The sequence below is a fragment of the Colius striatus genome, chromosome 17 (assembly GCF_028858725.1).
Source record: "Colius striatus isolate bColStr4 chromosome 17, bColStr4.1.hap1, whole genome shotgun sequence".
NCBI lineage: Eukaryota > Metazoa > Chordata > Aves > Coliiformes > Coliidae > Colius > Colius striatus.
The window spans coordinates 3,654,119-3,676,723 of record NC_084775.1 but is presented as its reverse complement, the minus strand read 5'-3'; the positions used below and the strand labels follow the sequence as shown (position 1 = coordinate 3,676,723).

The 22,605-nt window shown below is 53.3% G+C and overlaps 1 protein-coding gene across 1 annotated transcript in view; it reads right to left on the bottom strand.

Moving 5' to 3' along the window:
• Nucleotides 1-10,202, bottom strand: part of NOS1 (nitric oxide synthase 1) — a 42,392-nt gene extending 32,190 nt beyond the window's left edge. The window contains exon 1 of the mRNA XM_062009669.1: nt 9,481-10,202. Coding sequence (XP_061865653.1) covers nt 9,481-10,202 — 722 coding nt within the window. The remainder of the gene's footprint in view (nt 1-9,480) is intronic.
• Between the last annotated feature and the right edge of the window lie 12,403 nt (nt 10,203-22,605).

Genomic DNA, 22,605 nt, shown 5'->3' with positions numbered 1-22,605 from the left:
CTTCCCACAGGAGTGAAAACTCTCTCATCGCCCTGCAGGAGGGCAGAAAAGGCTCTGCCTCAGCCCGGGAGATGAATCACCACAGCTAGGACAGCCCAAACACAATAGAAACTGCACAATGTGGGTGAGCACAGCACCTAAAAAACAACAGGGAAGCCCTGTCCTGACACTGGGGTGACACAGCAGACCCTCTGCATCCCCAAAAACTGAGCTGGAGCCCTGTGAGGGCGAGCATGGAGCTGGGCTAAGGAGAGCTGCACACACTTCCAGCTGCAAAACCTCACAGCTAAACCTCACAGGAAAGGCAGCCAGCTTGGCAGAGCAGCTTGGTGTTTGTGAGTGGAAGAGAGGGGGGGAAAAAAACCCAAGACAAAATAGGTGGTTCCCAGGAGGGAGAGGCAGCTCTGTCTCCTCTTCCTGACCTTTACAGATGCTGCAAACGCTGCCGAGTGCAAGCAGTTTGACTCAAGCAAATTGATGGATTGCCTCTAAGGAGCTGGGGGGTGTTGGTAGAGCTGGAGGACTGAGCATGTCCCCAGCACTGGCTGCCCTGGCCTGTGCAGTGGGACTGGTGTAAGCCACAGTGCACACACTTTCCCACACAGCTTTCTCCTGGGGAATGTACCGTGGGATGTCAGCGAGGCTGTTAAATGCCACCCGAGCAGGTGATGGAAAACCACTGCCATACGAGCCCTCACAAAGGAGAAAAACAGATGGGGTTTAGAGACATGATATTCAGAGAAAGACAGGCTGCAGCATCCACCCCAAAGGCACCAACCACCCCCACTGAGGCCACGTGTGGGTTGGGCTGCACAGGGCCACAGGCACAGCCCAGGGCTCACAGCCACGCTGCCTTCGCCCTTGCTCATCGAGGTAACGTGCTCTGGCAATTGTTTTGCTCCTGCTGTCAGCTCTTAAAAGTCTTCCAGATGCCCACTAAATTCAATAATGAGCCTTCCCATGAAGGACAGAGAGCTTTGGGCACTGACCAAAGTAGGATGTTCACGCTCAGGAGAGAATTGACACCAACACGATGCTCTTGACACCGTCTCAGGGGCACACAAAGGAACAAGCACATTCAGTTCCACAATCCTCTTTGCCCCCCACCTCGTATCTTTAGGTACAGCTTAAGGAAAATCCTTTACTCAAAAGAAGGTTTCCCTGTGCTCTAATTTTTCTGCCTTTACAGAGCTGCCAAAATATTACAGTAGGCTTCTGGACACCTTCCAAACATGGGTTGCCTTGGGATGAAAGCAGCCAGCTTGGTGCAAGCAAGAAGGTACAAGGTGCCATTGGGGCAGATTTCACTGGGTTTTCTATGCCCTCCCAGGAAGAAAAGAAAGCTGTTCTTTTGTGACTTGCCTGCTATAAGTATGTGAAAGGGTTTCAAACAGACAAAGCACAAGAAATTCCATCCACCACGCTCAACAGCCACACAGGTCCCAGGGCTGAGGACAGCATGAACCATCCAAGATCCACTCTACCAGCCCCTTCAAAGGGGAAGCTCAGAGTCTTTGGATATGTGCAGTCTACCTCCATCTAGAGAATTCCCAGCAACAAGACAGAGAATTGGCAGGATGAAACCTCAGCAAATCTGATTCTTCCTCCTATGTCAAGAGCAGCTATGAAACATCACAGAGAACACTCACTGCTGCACAACCCTGCCCTCTTGCCCTGAGCCCAAATCACGTTGGAGCAGTGAAGGAAGGTTGAGACAGAGCCACTGAGCACATGAAATGATGTGTGTACATGAGCCACCTCCTGTAGCTTTGCCCCTAGTGTGCTGCTCCCTCTTACTGGCCCCAAAATCAGGACTAAATTCATAAGGCAGTGGGAGAAATCCCTTGGCTTTACTGGTACCTGGCACTTGGCAGAGAGAACCTGTCTCCTGAGAGACCACAGTGTCTCTGCAGAGGCACAGGCTTTGCCTCTATGCAGACAAGAGAGACTTGGGCAGACAGAGCCCAGCATGCCAGATATCCCACAGGCACCCCCAGAATGACACTGAGCATACGTCTGCAGGTGTCTGGCACGACATGCTGCTTCCAGGAAGGTGTTTGTAAGGCTTTTGAAACAGGCAGCTGCAAGCATGAGGGAACCCTGGAGAGGAATCCATCACTCAGCAGCAGCAGCTGGAGGTCTCACCCGGGAGGCTGCAGGTATAATCTCATTGTCTGCACACCAGCAAAGCCACAAACACCAGTACCTGAGCCAATGGCCTGGCAAAAGACCAGATGCTTGAGTTAAGTCATTGCTGTAGTTGGCTACTTGGTCTGTTAACAAGTATTACTGGGAGCAGGGTCTTGTTTTTAAGCATAGAATAGAATCCTTTTGGTTGGCAAAGCCCTTTCAGCTCCTGCAGTCCCAGCCCTCCCTCTGCCCAGCCCAGCACTGACCCACAGCCCTCAGCACCTCAGCCCCACGGCTTTGGGATCCCTCCAGGGCTGGGCACTGCCCCAGCTCCCTGGGTAGCCTGGCACAGGGGCTGACACCCCTCTCAGGGAAACAGTTCTGCCTCAGCTCCAGCCTCAGCCTCCCCTGAGGCAACTCCAGCCCATTTCCTCTTGTCCTATTGCTTATTATTGGGAAGAAGAGACTGATCCTCACCTCTCTTGCAGCCTCCTGTCAGGGAGTGTCAGAGAGTGCTCCTGCCTCCCCTCAGCCTCCTCCAGGCTGAACACTCCCATTCCCTCAGTAGCTCCCCATCACCCTTGTGTTCCAGCCCCTTCCCCAGCTCCAATGCTTGTCTCTGGACATGCCCCAGCACCTCAGTTTCAATACTCACTGAGCTGGAGCATCACCAACACTGAAGTGCACTGTCCTGAGGAACAGTGAAGCCCAGGTGAGCATTAAGGGTTGGATGCTCAGGAGGAAAAGCTGTACATCCCATTGCATGTTTGCAACTGGGGCAGAAAAGGGCTGTGCAGCTATTCTTGATGAACTTACAGCTGCAGGAACAAGGCAGCGAGGTGCTGCCCTCACCCTTAGGCTCTGCTGTAAAAGCACAGTCAGGCTGAACCAAAGCCATTCAGCTCCACTCGTGGCTGTGTCTCTGGTCTCTTTGTTGGTGGTTGCTTGGTGTGGGGCCCCTGCACTGAGGCAGCACAGACCTCTCCCGGATGAGGCTGCCCACAAGTATCCGGCTCTGTCTTTTGGAGAGAGACAAGGAGAGAAAAAACAGCCCATTCACAGCAGCACCAGCCTCACCCCAGATGAAGGGAAGAAAATGGAACACAAATCAATTGCTTCATCTTGCAAATATTTCCTGCCCCTTTCTTGTAACTGCCTTGTTTGCCAGTTCCAACAGGAACAGGGGCTTCTGGGTCACTTGTTTTCCTCTCTTGCCTTGGCTTCAGCCCCCAGCAGAGACAGGGGCTGACCTGCCACGTTCACACAAGGATGCCACTTGCTCACTCAAGGAGGGTGGAAACACTATGCCCGAGCTCAGCCTCCAGGAAACATCTTCCAAAGCACTTTAGTGACAGGAGAGCCCAAAGGGTCTTTCTCAGGGGTTCTGGGTGGGTGATGGGGAGGGCACAGTTTGCCTGAGGGGTGTTTCAAGCTCACTTGGGCACCTGGAGGGAGGTATCATCGGAGCAGCCCCATCTGCAGCTACTTAGGGCAGAGAGGGATTTACCCTTGGCTCCCAGCACCCTTTGGATAAATCCTCCCAAACTCACCAGCAGACCTGCCCTGGGAACTTTGGGCATTGAATAGAGTTTTCAAACCATGACTTCAGTGGCTTTGCTGAAGAACTTGGGAGGCTCTTGTTTGACTGAAGTCTCCCAAAGGCCAGGTCCAAGATCCAGAGACCCCTCTCTGACTTGGTTCCACTGCCAGATTAAACCCTATCAGCAGGATCTCTTGGATGCAGAGCAGATTTGGGGGATTTGAGTTGAGCTTTTGTTCTGAAAGCAAAATATGCTCCTTAAAACAAAAGAAAGAGGAATCCTGTCCTCCCTCAGCGGTGCACAGGCAGAGCCTTGGATGCTGCCTCACCTTGGGAAGAGCATCTGGCTGTTTGGAGAAATGAGAGGCAACCACTGTTTTCTTTTGACTAATTTGATGATGCTGCAGTGCTCAGAGTGATGAAGCAGAAGGAAGTTGCTGAGACAGCCTTTTGAGACATTTCTCCAAAGCTTATCCAAAAACAAAGCAGGGGGAGCTGGGGGAAAAGGAGCAAAAGAGAAAGTTTGTCACTTCACTCTTTTGAATTTGCTTGGCAGAAGAATCTCTCTTGATTTCCCAGGCAGAGATGAGAGATGCCACTAGCTGCTGCAATCCCCAGGGGCCAATTTGGATGAACTGATAAGGATTGTCCACGCTTCCAACAGGCAGCTCATGTGCTGCGACGTTGATAGCTGCAGCTGGGGGGGTTGGATTCCTTCCAGGCTCTTGTCCCAGTGCCTGAAAACCCTACACTCGAGCCTGGGACTGTGTGGGAAGCTCACATGTGCACATTTCTCTTGCTCTGAGCTTTGGGAGAGAAATGTGTTCTATTTACTTGCTTCTCCTCGCCTGGTGTGTCCTTGGAGGTGCCAACAAGGCTTCACTGCTCCTCCCCTCCAGTGATAGAGGATGGGGTAAACAGCTCTTGCCCCACCTTTCTTTTGCCCCATGGAAAAGCACACTCCAGAGGGCATTGCATCCTCAGAAGTTGATATTTCCTTGCTATCATGCCCCTGAGGCAGCTCAGTTGGAAAACATCACCTCCCCTCGAGGGTTAAAACAAGGTCTGACCCAACAGCAGCCACTTGAGGAAGAGGCAGGAGAAAGGATCAGGTGGGATCTGGGACTTGCAGGGTGCAGAGGATGGAGCAGAGCTTGGGAGGGAAGCAGGAATGTTAGGAGCAGAAGGAGTAACTCCAAAAGCTGGGATGGGTTCTCTGGAGAAGCAGCAGGGCCAACATGCCTGGAACAGGCAATTGCAGAGTGGTCAAACCAAGGAACTACTTCCTAAATGAGAAAGGAGAGATTCTACTGAAGGAAGAGACCAACAAGCTTGTGGCATGGCTTGAAGATGGTTTTGTGCCTTCAGAAGGTCAGAGTCTCACTGGGCTGTGCCCAGTGCTGGGATGAGGGACTAATGACCTGAGCAAGATGCACATAGGTGTTCCAGAGAGAGACAAAGCTGGTAAATGCTGCTGAGTAAAGCACTGACAGATAAAGACCTGGGAACAGCCCCAAGTGCCACCAGCATCCTTCTAGATTCAGCCAGGGACAGATACAGCTTGCAACCACCATGCTCATCCCATCCCAGCCATGCCTGAAGAGAACCCAGAGCATTCAGCATTGTATTTGGAGGTCAAAGAGAGCTCAGATCTGCCAGGAGAGCTCAGGCTCACATGTAGGCCACAGGTTTGTTTGCTGGCACCCATGTACAAGGAGAAGGGCTGTCCCCTGGGATGCAAGAAGCAGCACTATCACAGGGGCTGAGCAGGGAAAGGATGCTTTGGAGACTGGTCTAAGAAAGCTCCACGGGGGAACTGGGTGGAATGCACATGTTTGGGTGGAATACACCTTTTGCAGGCACAAAATGCCTCTCTGGGTTAGATTGATGTAGTCAGAGTGATGAGAAAGGAATCTGCCAAGGGAGAAGGGGAGTTATTCAGTGCCAAAGCTGCTTCCTTCTCCATTTTGCAGAATGGCAATAACATGATAGTTTCAGGGAACCTTTTCATTTCAGAGGTTTTCAAGTTCCATGTCCAAGTACAGAAGAATGAAGCCATCAGAAATGCAAATGGAATGTTTTGAGCAACACAAAGAGATTTTGGTGGTGGCAATAGGAGGTGGGAGGAAGAGAATCTTCTCCTTGAGAACTGCAAAATCATGGGGTTTGTTCCAATGCAGGATGGAGCCTGAAACCTTGAAACCCTTCATAAGCAGAATTCCTCCTCTCAGCACACTTCTCCCTCTCAGGGCTGCTGATGCTGCTTTTTGGACCAAACCTGCCATGTTTCCATCATGCCCTTCATGTGATGGAATAGACCTGAGATGAAAAAGAAGTACTGGCAACTCAGGGTGGGGAGATGGGACATGACAAGCTCCCTAGAGCTCAGAGGGAAAAACAGACCTAGGTTAGCTGGCAGGGAGTGAATCAAACTCTATTTTTGTTTCCTAGCCCACGGTGAGCCTCATGGCAGAAATGCCAACTCTCATCATACCTTGTGCCCCTCTTCCATGCAGCTTTACAATCAACTTCATTGCAAATGGCTTGAGCCAAGCAGCAGATATTCAGTAGTGGTCGTAGCCCATCCCATGGGCATGCAGCATGGACCCAGGGCACCTTGCAACTGGGAATCAGCAGGGAGCAAAAGCCAGGTCACCACTTCATGGACAACTGCCCCAGAGAGCACAAACTACAAGTGCAGAGGATGGAGATAAAGTGATTCCCACTCTCTCAATGCAAACCTCACAGTTTCCAGTTTTTCTTGGAAATAACACCAGAGTCATGGGCTGGAAGCCCAAAGCATCAGGTGTAATTTGAGTCTCTTTTGGCACAATCTGCCTTGAACAAGAAGCATTTGGCTCCTGGTGAATAACCTCAAACTTGTACCATTCCTTTCTGCCCTGGGAAAGCTGTCAGAGCTCTGTGAGGCTCTGACAAATCCCTTGCAGGCTGTGAAGGTCAGCATTGGGCAAAGACAGACACAGAACAAGATCAGTCCCAAGACCAGTATCTCCAGCTGGATTGATGGCCAAGTGATCAAGGACGTGTCAGACTCAACCCTGAGGAAGGTGTTGCACCCTCTGAGTAATGTCAGTTTGCTTCCTTTCCCCCCAGTCTAAAGAAGTCACAGCCTAAAGCTTGAGAGCTGCATCAATCTAATACAGCTTGTTTATTTCTTTGGGCATTTCTTTGGCACCAACCAATGATCTCCTCAGTTATCCACTCCCCACCACTCCCTGACCTTCCTCCTGTGGACCAAAGAAAACTCTCCCCGGAGAAGACCTTCACGATGCCTCAGCTCTGTCTGAGACCAAGCCAAGGAGATGAATCATGTCCAGCACGTCACAGGAGTGGGAGGAGAGGTGGCTGAGAGATGCCCTTTACCCCTGCAGAGCAGCTCTTGACAAGTTTTCCCTGCAGTACATCTCCTTTCCCACTTCTCCTCTTGAGCCTGGGTGGATGAGCGAGAGCTCATCCCGACTCCTTCCACAAGAGCGAGGCTGCAGCTTTTCATCAAGCAGAAGGCTGAAGATTAATTTTGACCAAAAAGTGGATTTTCAGTCCTGAGGGACATAGATTACATAGATTTTTATTTGAAAAAGGGTATTGAAAAACAGAGTGGAGCTTTGGTGAAGTACCCACTTCGTTAATACTCTTGTTGGTTCGAGGTCCTTCAGTTTAAGTGAATTTGAAGTGTTTCAGTTTCATCTCTCTCTGAGTCAAAGAGACTCCTCAAGGAAAGAAAAAAACCCATATTTTTCATCCCTCCCCTCATCTAGAGTAGAATTCCTCACAGACCCTGGAGCTGGTAGCACAGGATGGTGACAGTGGGGAACAAGGTTGGAAGGGTGAGGCTGTACCTTGTATCAGCGTTTGGGATTGTGTCCTCTGGGACTGTGAGCCTAGCACCCCCACAGCAGTCTTGGCAAAAACAGAGGGACACAAAAGCCTTTCAAGCACCCTTACACACATTTTGCTGTGCTGTAGTTAAGCACAAGCCTCTCCAGGTCTCAATTCTTTGGTTGCTTAAACCACGTTCACCCAGCGATGGGCTGGTGCTGGATTCAAGGGATGCACAACCCCTCCATCAGCCTCGCAGATGGAACACTGGGCTTGGAGGGTTAAATGCCTCCTATTGCACAGCAGAGAACAAAACCCAACAGGTTCTGAAAGCAGCCAAATGTGCTGAGACCTGGAGGCACTTGTGGCAGGGAAGGATGTCCCTGAGCCTGCCCTGTCCCACTGCTCCTCCCCACACATCTGCTGCCCGCCACCAGCACCCAGCCCAGCAGATTTCTTTCCCTCTGGCTCAGTGTGACCACCTTAACGAGCTTTGGAAGCATGTGCTCTGTGGAGAAACATGCAGAAATTGGGAGAGGATGTGAAAACAAGTGAAAATAAGAAAAGGAAGGTAAAAGCAGACAGTGTGTCTGTCAGTTTGTGATGGGAGCAATGGGGAGCTCAGCCATGGAGCCGGGGAGGGAACCCACTCTCCACTCCTCTACCTTCCCCATCTTCTTGTTTCTGATACAAAACATTAATAGAGATTTTTCCCCCTCTCCCTGAGGAAGCAGGTGCAGCAAGGGAGCTTGAAATTACAAATCCTTCTGTCACTGAACTGAGATCTCCAGCTTCAGCAAAGCCTCCTGGCTTTCACAGCCAGTCTCTGACCGAGGGCAGCCACAACCTGCCACGGCACTTGACACTGCTAAAGTGTGTTTGGGGATCTGGGAAAAGGCAAGAGGGAAAGGCAACTTATCACTGCTAATAAATGGCCAGGAGGTGAGAGAGCTGGGACCAAAAAGAAACCCAAACCCATAGCTATTAACAACAGCTTTGCAAAGCATGAAGGGCCACAGGGAGCTGCTTTGGCTCTGGTTTACATCTCAGGGAAGTGCTGCAGAAGGTCAGGAGGGAAACGTCACATACAACCCCTGGCAGAAGCAGAAATCCCAAGTGAAGCAACTCCACCTGCATGGTGGGACTTCACCCTCCTCAAGATGCCATGGGACAAGCATCCATGTGCCCCTCCACCATTATCCATACACACACATACTGAAAGAATGAGTTTGCTCTACAAAGTGCAGAGGGGATGAGCAGGTGGCTCTGCTGCTGCACTTCAACATGGGGTGGCTGTTTCTGAGCTCTCAATGGGAAACATTTCCCCCTTTCCCAGAAGATGGAAGCAGGTCCCACTGCCCTTGCACTGAGGTCCCCTTGGCTTCAGCTGGAGCTGGGCTGGGGCTTCCCTTTCACCTTCTCAAGCTGGACCCTGACTGCCAAAGGCACAGAAGATTTTGAAACTCATTTCTCCTGGGAAGCATCCTACAGCCTGTTTGAGCTTCCTTCTCCCTCTCCAGCAGTTAATCAATAGCAGATTTCAACAGGAGAGCGCTCAGGCAGGATAGTGAGGACAGCCAACACGATGAATTTTATCAGGCAGATGGGGAAACCGAGGCACAGGATTTCATTTCAGTTTAAACCAAATCAGATCAAGCACCCAGAACAGAAACAAACCCCAGCCCAACCCCTGATCCCCTTCACCATACAGCTCAGCTTTCCATGACACAGTACACCTGCTGTCTCCTTGATTTCCCATATTCACACCTTTCTCCATTTCTTCCAACTTCTCATTGCTTTTACCTCCTCCCCAACCGCTTCCCCCGTACTCTGCGTCCCTTCCTCTCCATCTCCATCCCAGCCATGCCTGGAGGGGATGCTCAGCAGCACCTCAACCAGCCCCCCTTGGCTAGCCCAAACCAACCCATTTCACCACATGTTAAAACCCAAGAATGTATGTAGGGACCTACCAGTCCACCTGGACTTCTATATCTCTTGTCTCTACCTTGGACGGTGCATCTCCATCGCTGTCCTTACTGCTGCTCTTCAAGAGGTCCAGGACAGGCTCGATTTCTTTGAGCAGTTCATTGTCTTCCACACCACCATTGAGACAAGGGGGACCACAAGCCCCCTCCTTCCCCTTGCCACCATCCTGCCCTTTGCTGCCTGGAACGACGCCGTTAACATGAAGCGCTGGCTCCACCTCCCTCCCCATCTCTCTCGTCCACAGGGAGCCCATGGTGCTCTCAGCTCCTGGCAGCTCTTTGCTCTGCAGGCTGGGGTTGGACAAGTCAACTGCCTTTGGAGTGGGGCAGAGGGGTCTGGTCACACGGATGGTTTTGGGCGTCCCGTCGCCTGTGAAAGTGGTCTCCAGGTGCGTGGTGAAGCCCTCGGGGCCCCGCAGGATGAGGACCACGTAGGTTTCGGAAGCGATGCTTCTCAGGATCTCCAGCGCCGTCTCATAGCTCATGTCCACCAAGGGCCTGCCATTGACTGCTAAAATGATGTCCCCAGCCTGGATGAGGCCACTCTGCTCTGCAGCCCCTCCCCGGATCAGGTCTGAGATGATGACGGGTGGTTTGCTGACGCGCTCCTTCACCAGGAAGCCGAGGCCGCCCACCTTGCGCTTGAAGAGCCTCACTGAGATGACGTTGGGCTGGATCTGCTGCACGCTGAACACATTCTCTTCCATGGCAGCCCTCCCTCTTGGAGCCTGCAGACCAGGACCTCGACACCCACTGAGCTCAGAGATATTCAACTGTCCGAGATGCTGGGGCAGGGAAAGGGCAACTCTTTTGTCTTTTAAGCAACTGGCCTCGCTGCAAAACTCCTCTGGGCTTCGGCTGCAGGCTGGGCTTTCTGCAGCATTCTCCCTGCTGCCCCTTTCCAAAAGGCAGCCCAGGGACAGCAGAGTGTATCAGAGGTGGGAAGCAAGGCTAGGGGCAGGGCAAGCAGGGCTGGAGGGGACAACATGCCAGCTTCCAGTCAGCCTCTGGTCCTGCGCTGGGCAGAAGGAGGGAGGCTGCCCGCTGGCTTCACCAACATCCCTGCCAACGGTCCACGAGTGCCTTTATCTAGAAAGGAATGGGTGGGGAGGGGGGGAAGAACCACAAAGGAGAAAGAAAAGTGAGATAGGGCAGAGGATAAGTGCACAGAGCTCTGCACACCACAGACACCCACACGCATCAGCCCGTCCCCACAGATGTCATCCCCCGGGCTGCTCTGGGAGACAGGCTGCAGCCTCCCATCACTCCGGGCTTTGTTTCCTACACACACACACACAGATACACACACCCCGCCCCCTGAAAACCAGCACCATCTGTTCGGCGGGGCCGGGCAAGCAGAGGGGGAGCTGCAGAGCCCTGGGATGGGGCTGCCGGGCAGCCGGGCTCCGACCCTCCCTGCAAGCCAAAACCCTGCGAGTCTGGCAAACGGGGAGAGAGGAGCTCCCGTGGAGCTCGGCAGGGGATTGCTGCCGCCTCAGGGTCTTGCCTCCGTGTGTTTTCCAGAGTATCCAACGACCTGATGGTTGGGATGGATGAGGGTGACACACAGGGGCTGTATCTCCCTGCCCGGGGTGAAATCCGTCCCACAGGTGCTGTCACACCGAGACCATGTCCATGCTTCAAGAGCAGCAGCCACAAGCACAACGAGGCAGCAGCAGACGACATTCAGCTCCCTTTACCCTGACTTGCAGCAAAGCACTCGTGATGCCAAGTGCTTTTGAAGCCTGGCTCCAGGGATCACAGCCTGGCTCAGCTCCTCCCCTCCCCATACTTCAAGCCTGGCATGGGGATATGGGAGGCAAAGTTAGCAGTCCCCCGTGCTCAGCCCTGCCACCCGCCTCTGAGCACTTCCCAAACAAACCGCTTCAGCTGATGGCAAAGCATGGAGAGGAGAACATGCAGAGAGTTTGCCCAGGTCTCAGGGGAACCTCGTGCAGCTGGGCATGACTTTCTACAGCCCTCGTGTGGCATGGGGAGCCAGGGCTCATTGACTCCTGATGGGACTCTGGTGCTTACATGCCTACATTCGCATAGCTTCAGCTCCCAAATCCACTCTGCATTCTCCTCCCATTGTTTTAGTTGCTCTGGAGAACATTCCTCCCCGGGGCTGTGCCCTGACATTTAGCAGCCAGCTGAAGTGCAGATGCTGCCTTTTCTTTTTTACATCTGATTTTTGGGGAGAGAACAGAGGCACCAGATCTGCAGGCTGCAGTCACTGGTGAGCCAAGGAAAACACTCTCCTGTCTCCCAGGGGCAGTGTATTCAGGGCAGCATTTGACACTGAGCCCCCACCTCTGCCACAACACCCCCCAGATGGGAAAAAACATGGATCTGAGGGAGCAGGACCAGTGCCACCAGCTCCAGCATTAACTCACTTGAGCATTTTAATCCTCATGAGGTGAAGGCTGCTGACTCCAGACTGGCTTTTACAGGCAAGTAAAGAATGAAGCAATTAGAAACCTATAGCCCAAGCCAAGGGACTTAACCCCAATTGCCCTTCTCTTGCCATTATTCAGCCCTGAAGAGCAGTAGCAGTGTGCAAAGGGTTAAATGCCACCTGAGTGGGTTGGGGGGGAGGGGAGGGAGTCACATCCCCAAGGGCTAATTAACCCCAGTAACTAAAACCCTAATTTCAGGGTGACTAATTTCAGGGCCCTGGGAAGAGGTCACTGGAGCAGGACCTCCACCAGCTGCAGTGGGCTGTGCCACCTCACAGGGCTTAGGGACAGCAGAGCAGGACATCTCCAGATCCTCAGGCCACTTGGGGAAGGAAGATCACATATTCAGGGAGAATGGAGAGAAGCACAAATCTGCTTCTACAGGGAAGGTCCTGTCCCTGTCCTCCTTCCTTTCCAGCCCCTGCATCCCTTCCCCAGCCAGAGCCCTGGACACAGTGAGATCCCAGCCTAGTCTTTCCCCCTCTTTGTTGCTGGTGACAAACCACAGGACTGGCTTCCTTCTCCCTAACCAGGATCTATCTCTTCCTTGCTTTGCTCTCAGCAGTGCACCAGCATGATCCCTGCATCCCTCAGCCCCTCCACTGGTCCCCCCTGCCAACAAAGTCACCATGACCCAGGGAAAGCCACAGATTCAGGCAGGACTCGTTCCCAGTGACTTGGGTGGCACCAATAAGGACAAATGAGGCTTTGAGAGCAGTGTAAGTACCACACAAGTGTGGCACTGGCAGCTTCCCTTCAAAGGGACAACCCTGTTATTTGCTCTGGATTAGTCACTGCCTACGCAGGGCTCAAACTCCTCGCAGTCCCTGAAGGCTGTGCTCACATTGTGCCTGTCTCAGCAGGACCAGGGCTACCTTGGGAATGTCCAGCACCAGCCCCTGTCACCTCTGGGCACCCCTGACAGCTCCTGTGGGCAGATGCTCAACAGTCAGAGGAGATGATGCCCTTCAGCTCAGCTCAACCCCTTCCTGCAGCGCTTGCAGAGGAGCGAGGTGATGCTGAGCTCACTGCAAAGGGCTCAAACAGCTGAGAACCCCCCCAAAGTGCTTGCAGCCCCTCACTCTGCTCCTACCAGGCCAATTTCCAGTTCTTTCCACCAAAAATCTTCCAGTAAAGCTTATAACTCATCACAAATCAGTAGCTCCAGCATGCAAAATCCCATGGAACAACATTATTGCTGGGTGCACATCATTGTCCCTCCCCAAAACCCACCAACATCTCAGCATCCCTTCGAGAGGGGAAAGGAAAAAAAGCAGGTCCTAGGTGACACCTAGGCATGGTTTTCTCCAAGATGAGGGTGAGCACCAGTGAGTTTCCTACAGACAAGAAGGTGACTCACTCCCACACCTTGCACACCCTTGTTGTCAGTATCTGCCCCCACCTCAGCTGCAGCAGCAGCCAGGGGCAGGGAATGACATTGTTTGCCTGTTCAATGCTTTTTCTCCCTCCCTCTAACTCAAGCTTTTTCCTCCCTTGTTCTCAGCTGCTCCCCAGAGTAAGGAAGGTCAGAAAAAAAAGCCAGGAGAGACAGGCAAGGAGATGAACCCCTTGTTTCTAACCCCAACCCTTCTACTCCTTTGGGGAAGGGTTGGACAAGCATTTGCATAGAGTCATGCTTGGAAAATGCTTGGACTCAACTGTCTTAAGGTTGTTTTCCAGCCTAAATCTCGCGCAAACTCAGAAGAAGAAGAAGGTTGGGGCACGAGGAGGTAGCAGGAGACACCTGGGGATGCAGAAAAGACTTCCCCAGGCACTCAGCATGGGTCAGGCCTGCCCCAGTGCCCAGTTGCCAGGATGTCTCAGGACATCTGCAGGTCTCTTTGCAGCAGGGACACATTTGAGATGACACCTGAAAGATTCAAGCCAATGCAAAGTGCTGGGGAGATGCTGCCTGTCTGCAGCACGGGTGGCTGAGCTGTGCTCAGCTCTGCTGAGTTCAGTTCTCCCTACCAGCATCATTCAGAGTCTGATTTATGAACTCAAAGAGCAGCAGTACATTTGCCAAGTCATAAATTTAAAGCTACTGGCAGAGTCACTCTTAACTCCTTAAAAGCAGCGAGAGCAGCACGGTGAGCAGGATTTCACTGGGGTCAATGCCTCTTGGGTGGAAATACTTCTTTCAGCCTTGAAAGACATCTGAAAGATGGCTGATGCCATGGGCAAAGCTGGGCTCAGCTCCCTGCTGAGCCACCCCACCTAAATCAACAGCCACAGAAGGTGCAGTTTCCCACCCTTCCCAAAGCATAGAATCAACTTGAATTACAGGAGAGCAACAAACTCTGCAGAGCTGCCACTTGAATCAACATCCACACAAGGTGCCATCCCACCCCCAGCCTCAGTTTCCCTCCCTTCCCAGAGCATAGAATCAACTTGAATTACAGGAGAGCAACAAACTCTGCAGAGCTGCAACCTTGTGGCACCCCAGACAAGCGTTACAAAAGCTTTAAGGCTGCTCTTGTTTGTTTGGAAGCTTTTAATCAGCGTAAGGAAGAGCAGCAGAACAGGTTCCCTAAGGCAGCAGAGAGAAAGGCACTGGCTTAACAACCCAACCCCACAGAAACACAGGGAACAAAAAAGCCAGATAAGCACCAAACTCCAGCACATATGTTAATTGGATGATTTGCTTTAGAAAGCAAAAGCAGGAGAATTCGATCTTAGGAGCTTAAGACAATCTCTTTGCTCTCCCAGTCAGGAGCTGCAGGCTATGAATGAGCAAGGATGTGCCCAACACCAGTCCTTTTTAGCCAGGGCACTTGGGTTGCCCTTGCAAATCCATTTGGAGCCTTGTCTTGGCTGAGGTAATGGCTCACATTTCGACAGTGCCAGCTTTAAATGGACACCATTGTCCTGTTTAATGAGTTTTCCTGCGATTTATAGCGTTCATCAAAGAACCCCCAGGGCTGGTGGATTGATGCCCGTTTAATTTTGACGACCCATGAAGCTGTCAGGGAATGTGATGAGGAGCAATGGGGATGCAGCATATGCACAGTTACTGGAAACCTGCATGTTTGTGCATCTGAAAATGGAGCATTAAAGTGATTCAGTGGCAGGCAGCTCGTGTGTGCCAGCGCTTCTGTGCTCAGCTCCCCTTGGGCACAGAGCAACTTACATGGTCTTTGCATCCTGAGAAGACACAGACAATGTTCTCACAGCCCTCTCCAATTATCCACCTCCCACCAGCCTTGCCAAAATCCACCTAGGAAGGAGTGAACACTTCTTTTACAGCCAAAGACACATCTCCCCACCCCAATTCTCCCTTCCTATCCCCAGCACATGAGGATGGGAAGTGGCTGTTTCACCTGGGTCATGACACTTTCTTCACCCCCCAATAAACCCTATTTACACATAGGAGTGAATTAAGTAAGAGACACTTTGCCATCTGTACAACACCCCAGGTGTCAGTGCTCAGCATCCAGGGATGCTGTGGAGCTGCTGGACTGCTCCACACAGCCCCAGGCATCAGTGGGCTCGGGAAGGATGCTGCCAAAGGGAAGAAGTGTTGAGGTCTCAGCTCTGGAGACCCTCTTGCCTCCCCAGGGGCAGCAAGGCATGGGTGTTTTGCACTGAAAACATGCCTACCACTGGGAAAAGAACAGTTAATAGAATAAATGCTCTCTGATAGAAACAAATCTATGTCTATTCCCTGAGAGAGTTCATTTGTTTCTAATCAGAGAGTTGTTTTCTGCACAACAACATGTTTGCTCGTGGCTATAGCATTGAGCTGAAGCTGCCCCAGAGTCCCATGACCTGCACATTTACTCCTTGCACTTGTTTTTGTGTTCATCCCAGCCATCCCTCTCTAGGGAATTAACCAGCTGAGGAAAGCCTGGTCCTGCCAGAGCAGCCACGGGCACGGCACACCTTCAGGCTGGCTGGACTAGGGGATTGTTGCAGGTCCTTTCCAAGTCAAATAGTCTATTCTATTCCAGCCAGCATCCTGCATCACAGAGCAGCAACATCAGAGGAGGCAGAACCACACTGAAACTCTGCTGGGATTTAACGAGGTTCCCTCGTCCCTCTCTCCCCCTTGCTCCATCCAAACCCAAGCCCACCTCTCCCAACAGGCAACACATTTGAATGTTGCCAAGACAACAGTGTTGACAAAACTGCCTTTTCTCCTTTTTTCCCCCTTTTTAGATGACAGAAGCAAGGCTTTGTTTTAATTTGGAGTTCAGGGCTCAGCCTATTTCAGTTACATGCAAGCCATTTCTCTTTTGCTGCTCTCTACATTTTCCTGGCTCCTGTGGTGCGTGGCTGAGACAGAGTTGAGACAAAAGCATCAATTCCACCCCTAACCCCATCCAAAACTGATGTTCTTATTAAGGCTTGGCCTATCTTTAAAACATAAATTTCACCAAGAGGACTGGAGTTACCCCAGAGACTCCAGTTTGACAAATGGGACCCTTGTTAACACGACACTGCCTTGTCCTAAGTGACAAACCAGGGGGATGGGAAACAAATGAGAAAACGCTACTTGATGGATGGCCTCAAAATCCAATCACAGCACGAGAGGGGAACCAAGACTCCATGTTGAGTTTGATAAAAAGAAGGGTAAGAAAAAGGGAATTGAAAGATTGGAGCAGGTTGGCTGGAGCAGTAACAGCTCCAGAGTCACCAACCAGCATCAATAAAGGCAGCGACAGAGCTCTCGGCTCAGAGTTGTCCTGGAATGAAACTCCCAGCTGCTTTCAGCAGCTCACATTCTTGTCCCCTCCTTTGCTGCTGACTCCCCAAAATCCTTCTAGTGTGGTGTTAAATTTTCCTACTCTAACAAGGCAGTGGGAGAAGCAGCCCAATCAGGACATTAAATAGCAATAAACCTCATTTCATAAAGAGTGACTCATATCACTATTTAAAAACCTCGGGAAAACATCAGGCTCCCAGGCACAAGCCTGGGTTCCTCTAGTCTGGAGGCACGAGCCTCTTCTGCCAGGTCCCCATGAGAGCCTGCTTCTGGGAAAGCTGTGGGGTTCTCTCTGTCCCCCAAGCATCACTATCACCCCTCTTCAACACCCAGAGGCGCAGGAGGATTAGAGGTGTGGTTCCCCACTGATGAACCCGGTACACAGACTAGCTCTGACCCTCTTGGCACTGCTGTCCTGGCTGCACAAGGTGAAAAGCAAAGATAATTTGTTCCCCTGAGCTTCTGGCCATGCTTTTCTTAGGGTTTTGTGTTAGCACTTGTTGCCATAGTATCAGCAGCAGTGACAAAAGTTCTCTGGGGATCTCCTGGGACCTGCTCCTTGTCCCACGGAGGGCTCTGGCTCTAATTCAGGTAGGAATGAGGTGAGGAGATGTGGAATTTTCTGCTGCTTAATTTTTGCTGAAGGTGTTGCTGGCAAGAACAAGGCCCTTCAGCATCCTCCCTCCACCAGCATCCCTGAATATGGGGCTGGGCATGGGGCACTGTGGCAAGAAAGCTGTGAGTGCACAAGAGAGGGAAAGGGAAATGGGCTTTGATACTCAGCAGCTCCTGAGGCTTTTCCCCTTCTCCTATGGGATGGTCCCATGCTGCTGATGCTGCCTTTGGCTTAAGCAGCCTCAGCCCCTCTCTTGAGCATTTTTCCCTGTGCCAGAGGAGAGGATTTTGGCTCTCCAAGACCCTGCTCCTTGACTGTGGCATCGTGGGGACAGGCAGTAGCAGGGCTGTCACCCCAGGAAACTGCACCACAGCAGGACTGGAGCTCCTAGCTGAGATATGCCACTGAGCTTTCCAAGGACATGTTCTTTTTGATGGCATTTGGGGTCCTGCTCTGAAAAGCCTGAGCTTTCCCGACTTTCAAGGCAAGAAAGAACTGCACGTTTTCAGCATGTCTGAAAACATAAGCCTGAGACTCTGCAAAATAGGATTATGACAAGCCTACCCTAGAAGGGCATTGTGAGATCTCGTTGAGCAGTTCTGAATTGTCATGTAAAAGAGGAGCTCTTGGAAAGCTCTTCCTTCCCCTAAATCCCTCAGGGTTTGTATAGCCACACACGCTACTTGCAGGTTGCCACGTTCTGCATATAGAGCCACCATACTGATAACATATGGGCTTTCCAGACTGCCTGTTTCTCATCCCCACAGCCACATTCCCCAAGCACTTGCTTGGCATCATATCAATCCTTGGCTCCTTTTGCCTTACAGCTGCTGGGTAGGGTGACAATCCGGGGTGCTCTGGGTCAGGTACAGCCCGCAGCCCCTCACAGGGTTAATTTGGACCAGAGAGGATGGAAGTCAACACAGCTTTCATCTGGCTTCAGCCAGACAGTGGCTTACAGATCCTTCCCTCTTCGGGACACAATGTGTTTATTTTTGGCTACGTCCAAGAGATCAGATCACAGATCTAGATGTGATTTAATGCACAGATACAATCAGAACAGCGTGAGCACAGCAATGGCATTTTAGCTTCATCTGGAGCCTCCTCCCAAAACCTGTCCCTTGCTGTTGGGGTTGTATTTCTTTAGTCAAAATTGATGCTATCAACAAGTATCAAACAATATCCTCGTTACTCAGGAAAGGTAAATGCTAATCTATGCGAGCTGAGCTCATGTGACTGATCAGTTACTATATTTAGTTGTTTTCAGGCACTGATTTAGGCAATCTGGCAGATTTCCTGAGCCTTTGTATGGACACACTGCTGCCAGGGAAAACACAAAATACAGGAGCAAAGCAGGGGAGCAACAACATAAATGCAACGGTGCCAAAATGTTCCCCAGGGTCAGGGAGGATCAAACCCTCCCTGTCAGCAAACACACAATGTTAACTGAGAGTGAGGCTTCAGCCAAAACCCCTCTGCCTAAGATGGCCTCTCTGGTACTCACTCACCATCCCTGCACTGACAGAGGGAAGAGGCAGAATTCAAAGGGCACAAGGACTTGTCACTCTGCTTTGTATGTGAGGGGAGGTAAAGCTTCTCCCAGGGCAGGTATATGCTCAGAGAATAACCCTTCCAAACCCACTTCTGCATAAGAAGAGACTCCGTGCTGGGAGTTTGTTTGCAAACATATGCACGTTTTAAAACTGCAGAGTGTATGTCTGAGTTTGTGGCATCCTCAAGAAAATATTCTGGGTGATACAAGCTTGAAATAAATAGAGAGAGGAAGAAATTGCTGATGCAAACCCAAATTCTTCACAATAAGGTTTCCCCACCTGAGACTTTTTAGCAGAAAAGGCACAGCCAACCAAGCTGAACAGAGAGAAACCTCGGAGAGAGTGCTGTGTTAAACAGACCCCCTGCCCCAAAAGCCTCCCCACAGCTTCTGTGTGATCAGACCTGCAGATTCCACTCTGCTGCTGCCTGAGCCACCAGTGTTTAGAAACGTAGAAGAGGAGCTGGCAATTAAAGCAGTTGAGACCCTGACAACTGCAACTGCCCCCTTCAATCCCCCACGTCTCCCGCTCCAGACAGCCCAGGCTCCCACGGGAAGGAAGGAGACACTTCCCTTCCATCTCAGTGAGAGGCGGATCAGCTCCTCGGGGACTCAGCAGATAATTGTCAAGTTGCCTGCCAGAATTTCCTCCTGACAGTCATAACTTGAAAGCGTTGGAAGAAAATGTCTGCACCTGGGCTGGGGAGTCAGCACGCTCAGGGAGCTCAGAGCTGAGGCAGGGAAAGGCTCTGTGGGAGGGGAGTTGGATGGGGTGATGCACCAGATGCTCCAGATGTGCATGTAACGAGGTCTCACTGCTTTGCCAGTGAAAAAAAAACCAGGAGCTGTCTACTAGCTACTGTAAACCAAGCTGAGAGGGAGACCACAAGCAGGGCAAGCAGGGTTCATCTCCTTCCATCCCTGCCACAACCTCCTTCGGCATTTCAAGCGCATCCAGAAGGGACTGTGGAGGTCCTTGGTGCACGAGTAAGGTGAAGGGGCAAGAGTCAGACTGTGCCTCGCTTGTCCCCGTCAGTGGGACATCCCAGGGCTTCACTCGGGGGCTGGAGCCCCACGGGGATGTCTCTCCCCCACCCCAGGGCCAGGACCCGGCGTGGGTCACCCTCCCACCCTGCGCTGTGTGTGGGGCGGGTGCGGGGTCCGAGGCTGCTGTCGGGCACCGTTCAGCACCCGGGACAGCTCCGGCGGGACACCGGCAGCCCCCGTCCCGCGCCTCGCCCCCGCACCCCAAACCGCCTCCTCCCGGCACCCCGCACCCCCTCCCTGCCCAGCAACTGCCCCTCCCCGAGCAAACCGCCCCCTGCCCCAGGCACGCCGGGCCCCTGCCCCCCGCCGCACAGGTCGCATCCGCGCCCCCCACACCCCCGCCGTCCGCTACGGCTCCTCTCCCTTCCCTCCCCGGGCAAGCTGCCGGCTGTCCCGGGCACCCTGCCCGCCTGCTGCCCGCTGCCAAACTGGCTGCCTGCCCTCCCCCGTGCACACCGGCTACCTGCCCCTGCCTCCCCGAGCCGGCCAAACTGTCTCGTCTGGTGTGTGCGTGTCCCCCATCTCCCCGTAAACTGTGTAAGCGGCCCCCTTCGCCCCATCCAAACTTGCTGCAAAGAGTCGCGGGGGAGGGAGACAAGCGCCAGCTTCCAGCTTCTCTCCGTTCCCGTAGCTGGCTCAGCCCCCCGCCCCAGCCCGAGGGACACGGAGGCAGGGGAGGAAGTTTGCAGCGGAGCCCCGCGGTACGAAGGGGCCGGGGGGGATGGAGCGAGGGGGAAAACCCACGTCTCTGCGCGCCCGCTCGTGGCTTCGCTGCCAGGACCAGCAAAGCGGCTTTAGTGGCTCAGATCCCACGCGTGCCCTCCGCTCCTCTGCCCGCCCCGGGGGGCCTGGGGGCGGCTCGACCGCCTCCGCCGAGCCCCGGGCTCCTGCAGCCGGAGATACAGCCCGGCTACCCGCACCGGCGGGGCTGGGAACCCACCGCTGCCCGGCCTCCTCCCACCCCGGTCCCGGGCCAAGGGCACGGCGGATCGGCTCAGCGCCGGTGTCCCGAGGCGGCGGCGGGGTCCGCTTCCGACGGGAGCTCCCGGCGCCGCTCCCGCACCCTCCCCTTGCCCCGCCGCAAAGTTTCCCGGAGAAGCGGCTCCCGGTGCGGGGCTGGGGCAGCCCGGCCGCCGCCTCACCTACCGTGCGGCGGACAGGAGCCGGCCCCGTCCCCGTCCCCGCCCGGCGCATCCCTCCCGGCGGCTCCGGGCTCGGCGGAGGGACGGAGCCCGGCGCGGCGCTGGGCTCGGCTGGGCTGGCAGGGAGGGAGCCAGTCCTCGCTGCGCCCCTTTATCCCAGCATCACCCAAACGAATCCGCTTTGACGTCCAACCAGGGTTTTTATGGGTGTGGAGCGAGCCGGTGCAGCCCTCATTAGGAGACACTCTGCTCTCCAAATCATACATCTTTTATATAACCTCATTTCCAGCGTGGCTTTTCTTCCCCCTCCCTCCCCTTGCTAGGGAGCATCGCCCCCCTCCCCTCCAGCTCCCCCACCAATTAAAGAGCCCAGAGCCCCCCGCCCCTCCCCAGTCCCCACTTGTTGCCAGGAGGCTCCGCTCCACAGCCCGCGGCACCGCCTCAGCCTGCTCCGGGGAAGCGGGGGCTCAGCCTGCCCCGGCTCCCCTGGAAAGCTGCAGCCTCCCCGGCTTCCCTACTCACTGCTGGGTTGTGTTCTGAGGGCTGCAGAAAATCCCTTTCATTCCCTGACAGCGGGCAGCCCCCTCCTGCCAGGCCTGTCCCTGTCCTCTCTGTGCCCAAGGGCAGACAGCACCAGCCCCACCGGCATCCCCCAGTGCCCCCAGCCCTGAGCCTGACACTGCTGCAGGCTGGGGCAGCCCTGCCTCTCTCCCAGCTGCCTGTACCTCTGCTGCCAGAGCCCAGCCTGGGCTGCTCACAGGCAAGAGCATGAAGGGGCTCTTCCTCACCCCATTTCCCCTCCTGACTCTCTACCTGCCCCCAATAAGGCCCAGTTCAGCCCGAGGCTTGACATCAGTCTCCAGCCTTTGCAATTGTGCTCATTCCCATGGCAACAAACAACACACAATTATAGATATATAATATTATATAAATCCAAGCGGGCTCTCAGGCAGGAGCACGAGGTTCACCCGCTCCCAGCCTCCTCTCAAGCCCAGGAGGCAGCTCCCACCCAAGCACAGAGAGGTGGCTTCAGCCTGGTGAAGCCACACAGCCCATGGATGCCCAGCAGCTCCAGGAGCCAGCTGTCCCAGCTGCCTGCCCCACTGCCTCTGCAGAGGCAAATAAAGCTCAGCACAGCACAGCAGGTGATTCAATTACTAAACTTCCCACAGGGAAGAGGAAACTGAGCAGCCCTGTTCCTCCCTGGAACACGGGGAGTTTTGCAGGGGTGGTGAACGGGAGAGGAGAAGCAAATGCAGCAGCAGAACTGGGGCTGCCTTCCCTCTGCTCACACCACCTGCACATCAAGCTGTAACACGATGTCTGAGGCTAATGAAAACAATTATTGCCTATTTAGATACAGGAGGACTAATCTAATAGTAATCTACCTAACAAGATCTGCTCTGATCCACTGGGCAGGGAAATCTGCCCTGTGCAGGGATGAGCTGGCAAAGAAAGGCTTCACGAGCTAGGCACAGTCTGAACACTGACAGCTTCAGCACAGGCTAAAAGTCCCAGACCTTCTCTTTTCAGGGCTCCCATCTTTGCTGCAGGGCTGTGTGTGCAAGGGATTGCCAGGGAAACTAGAT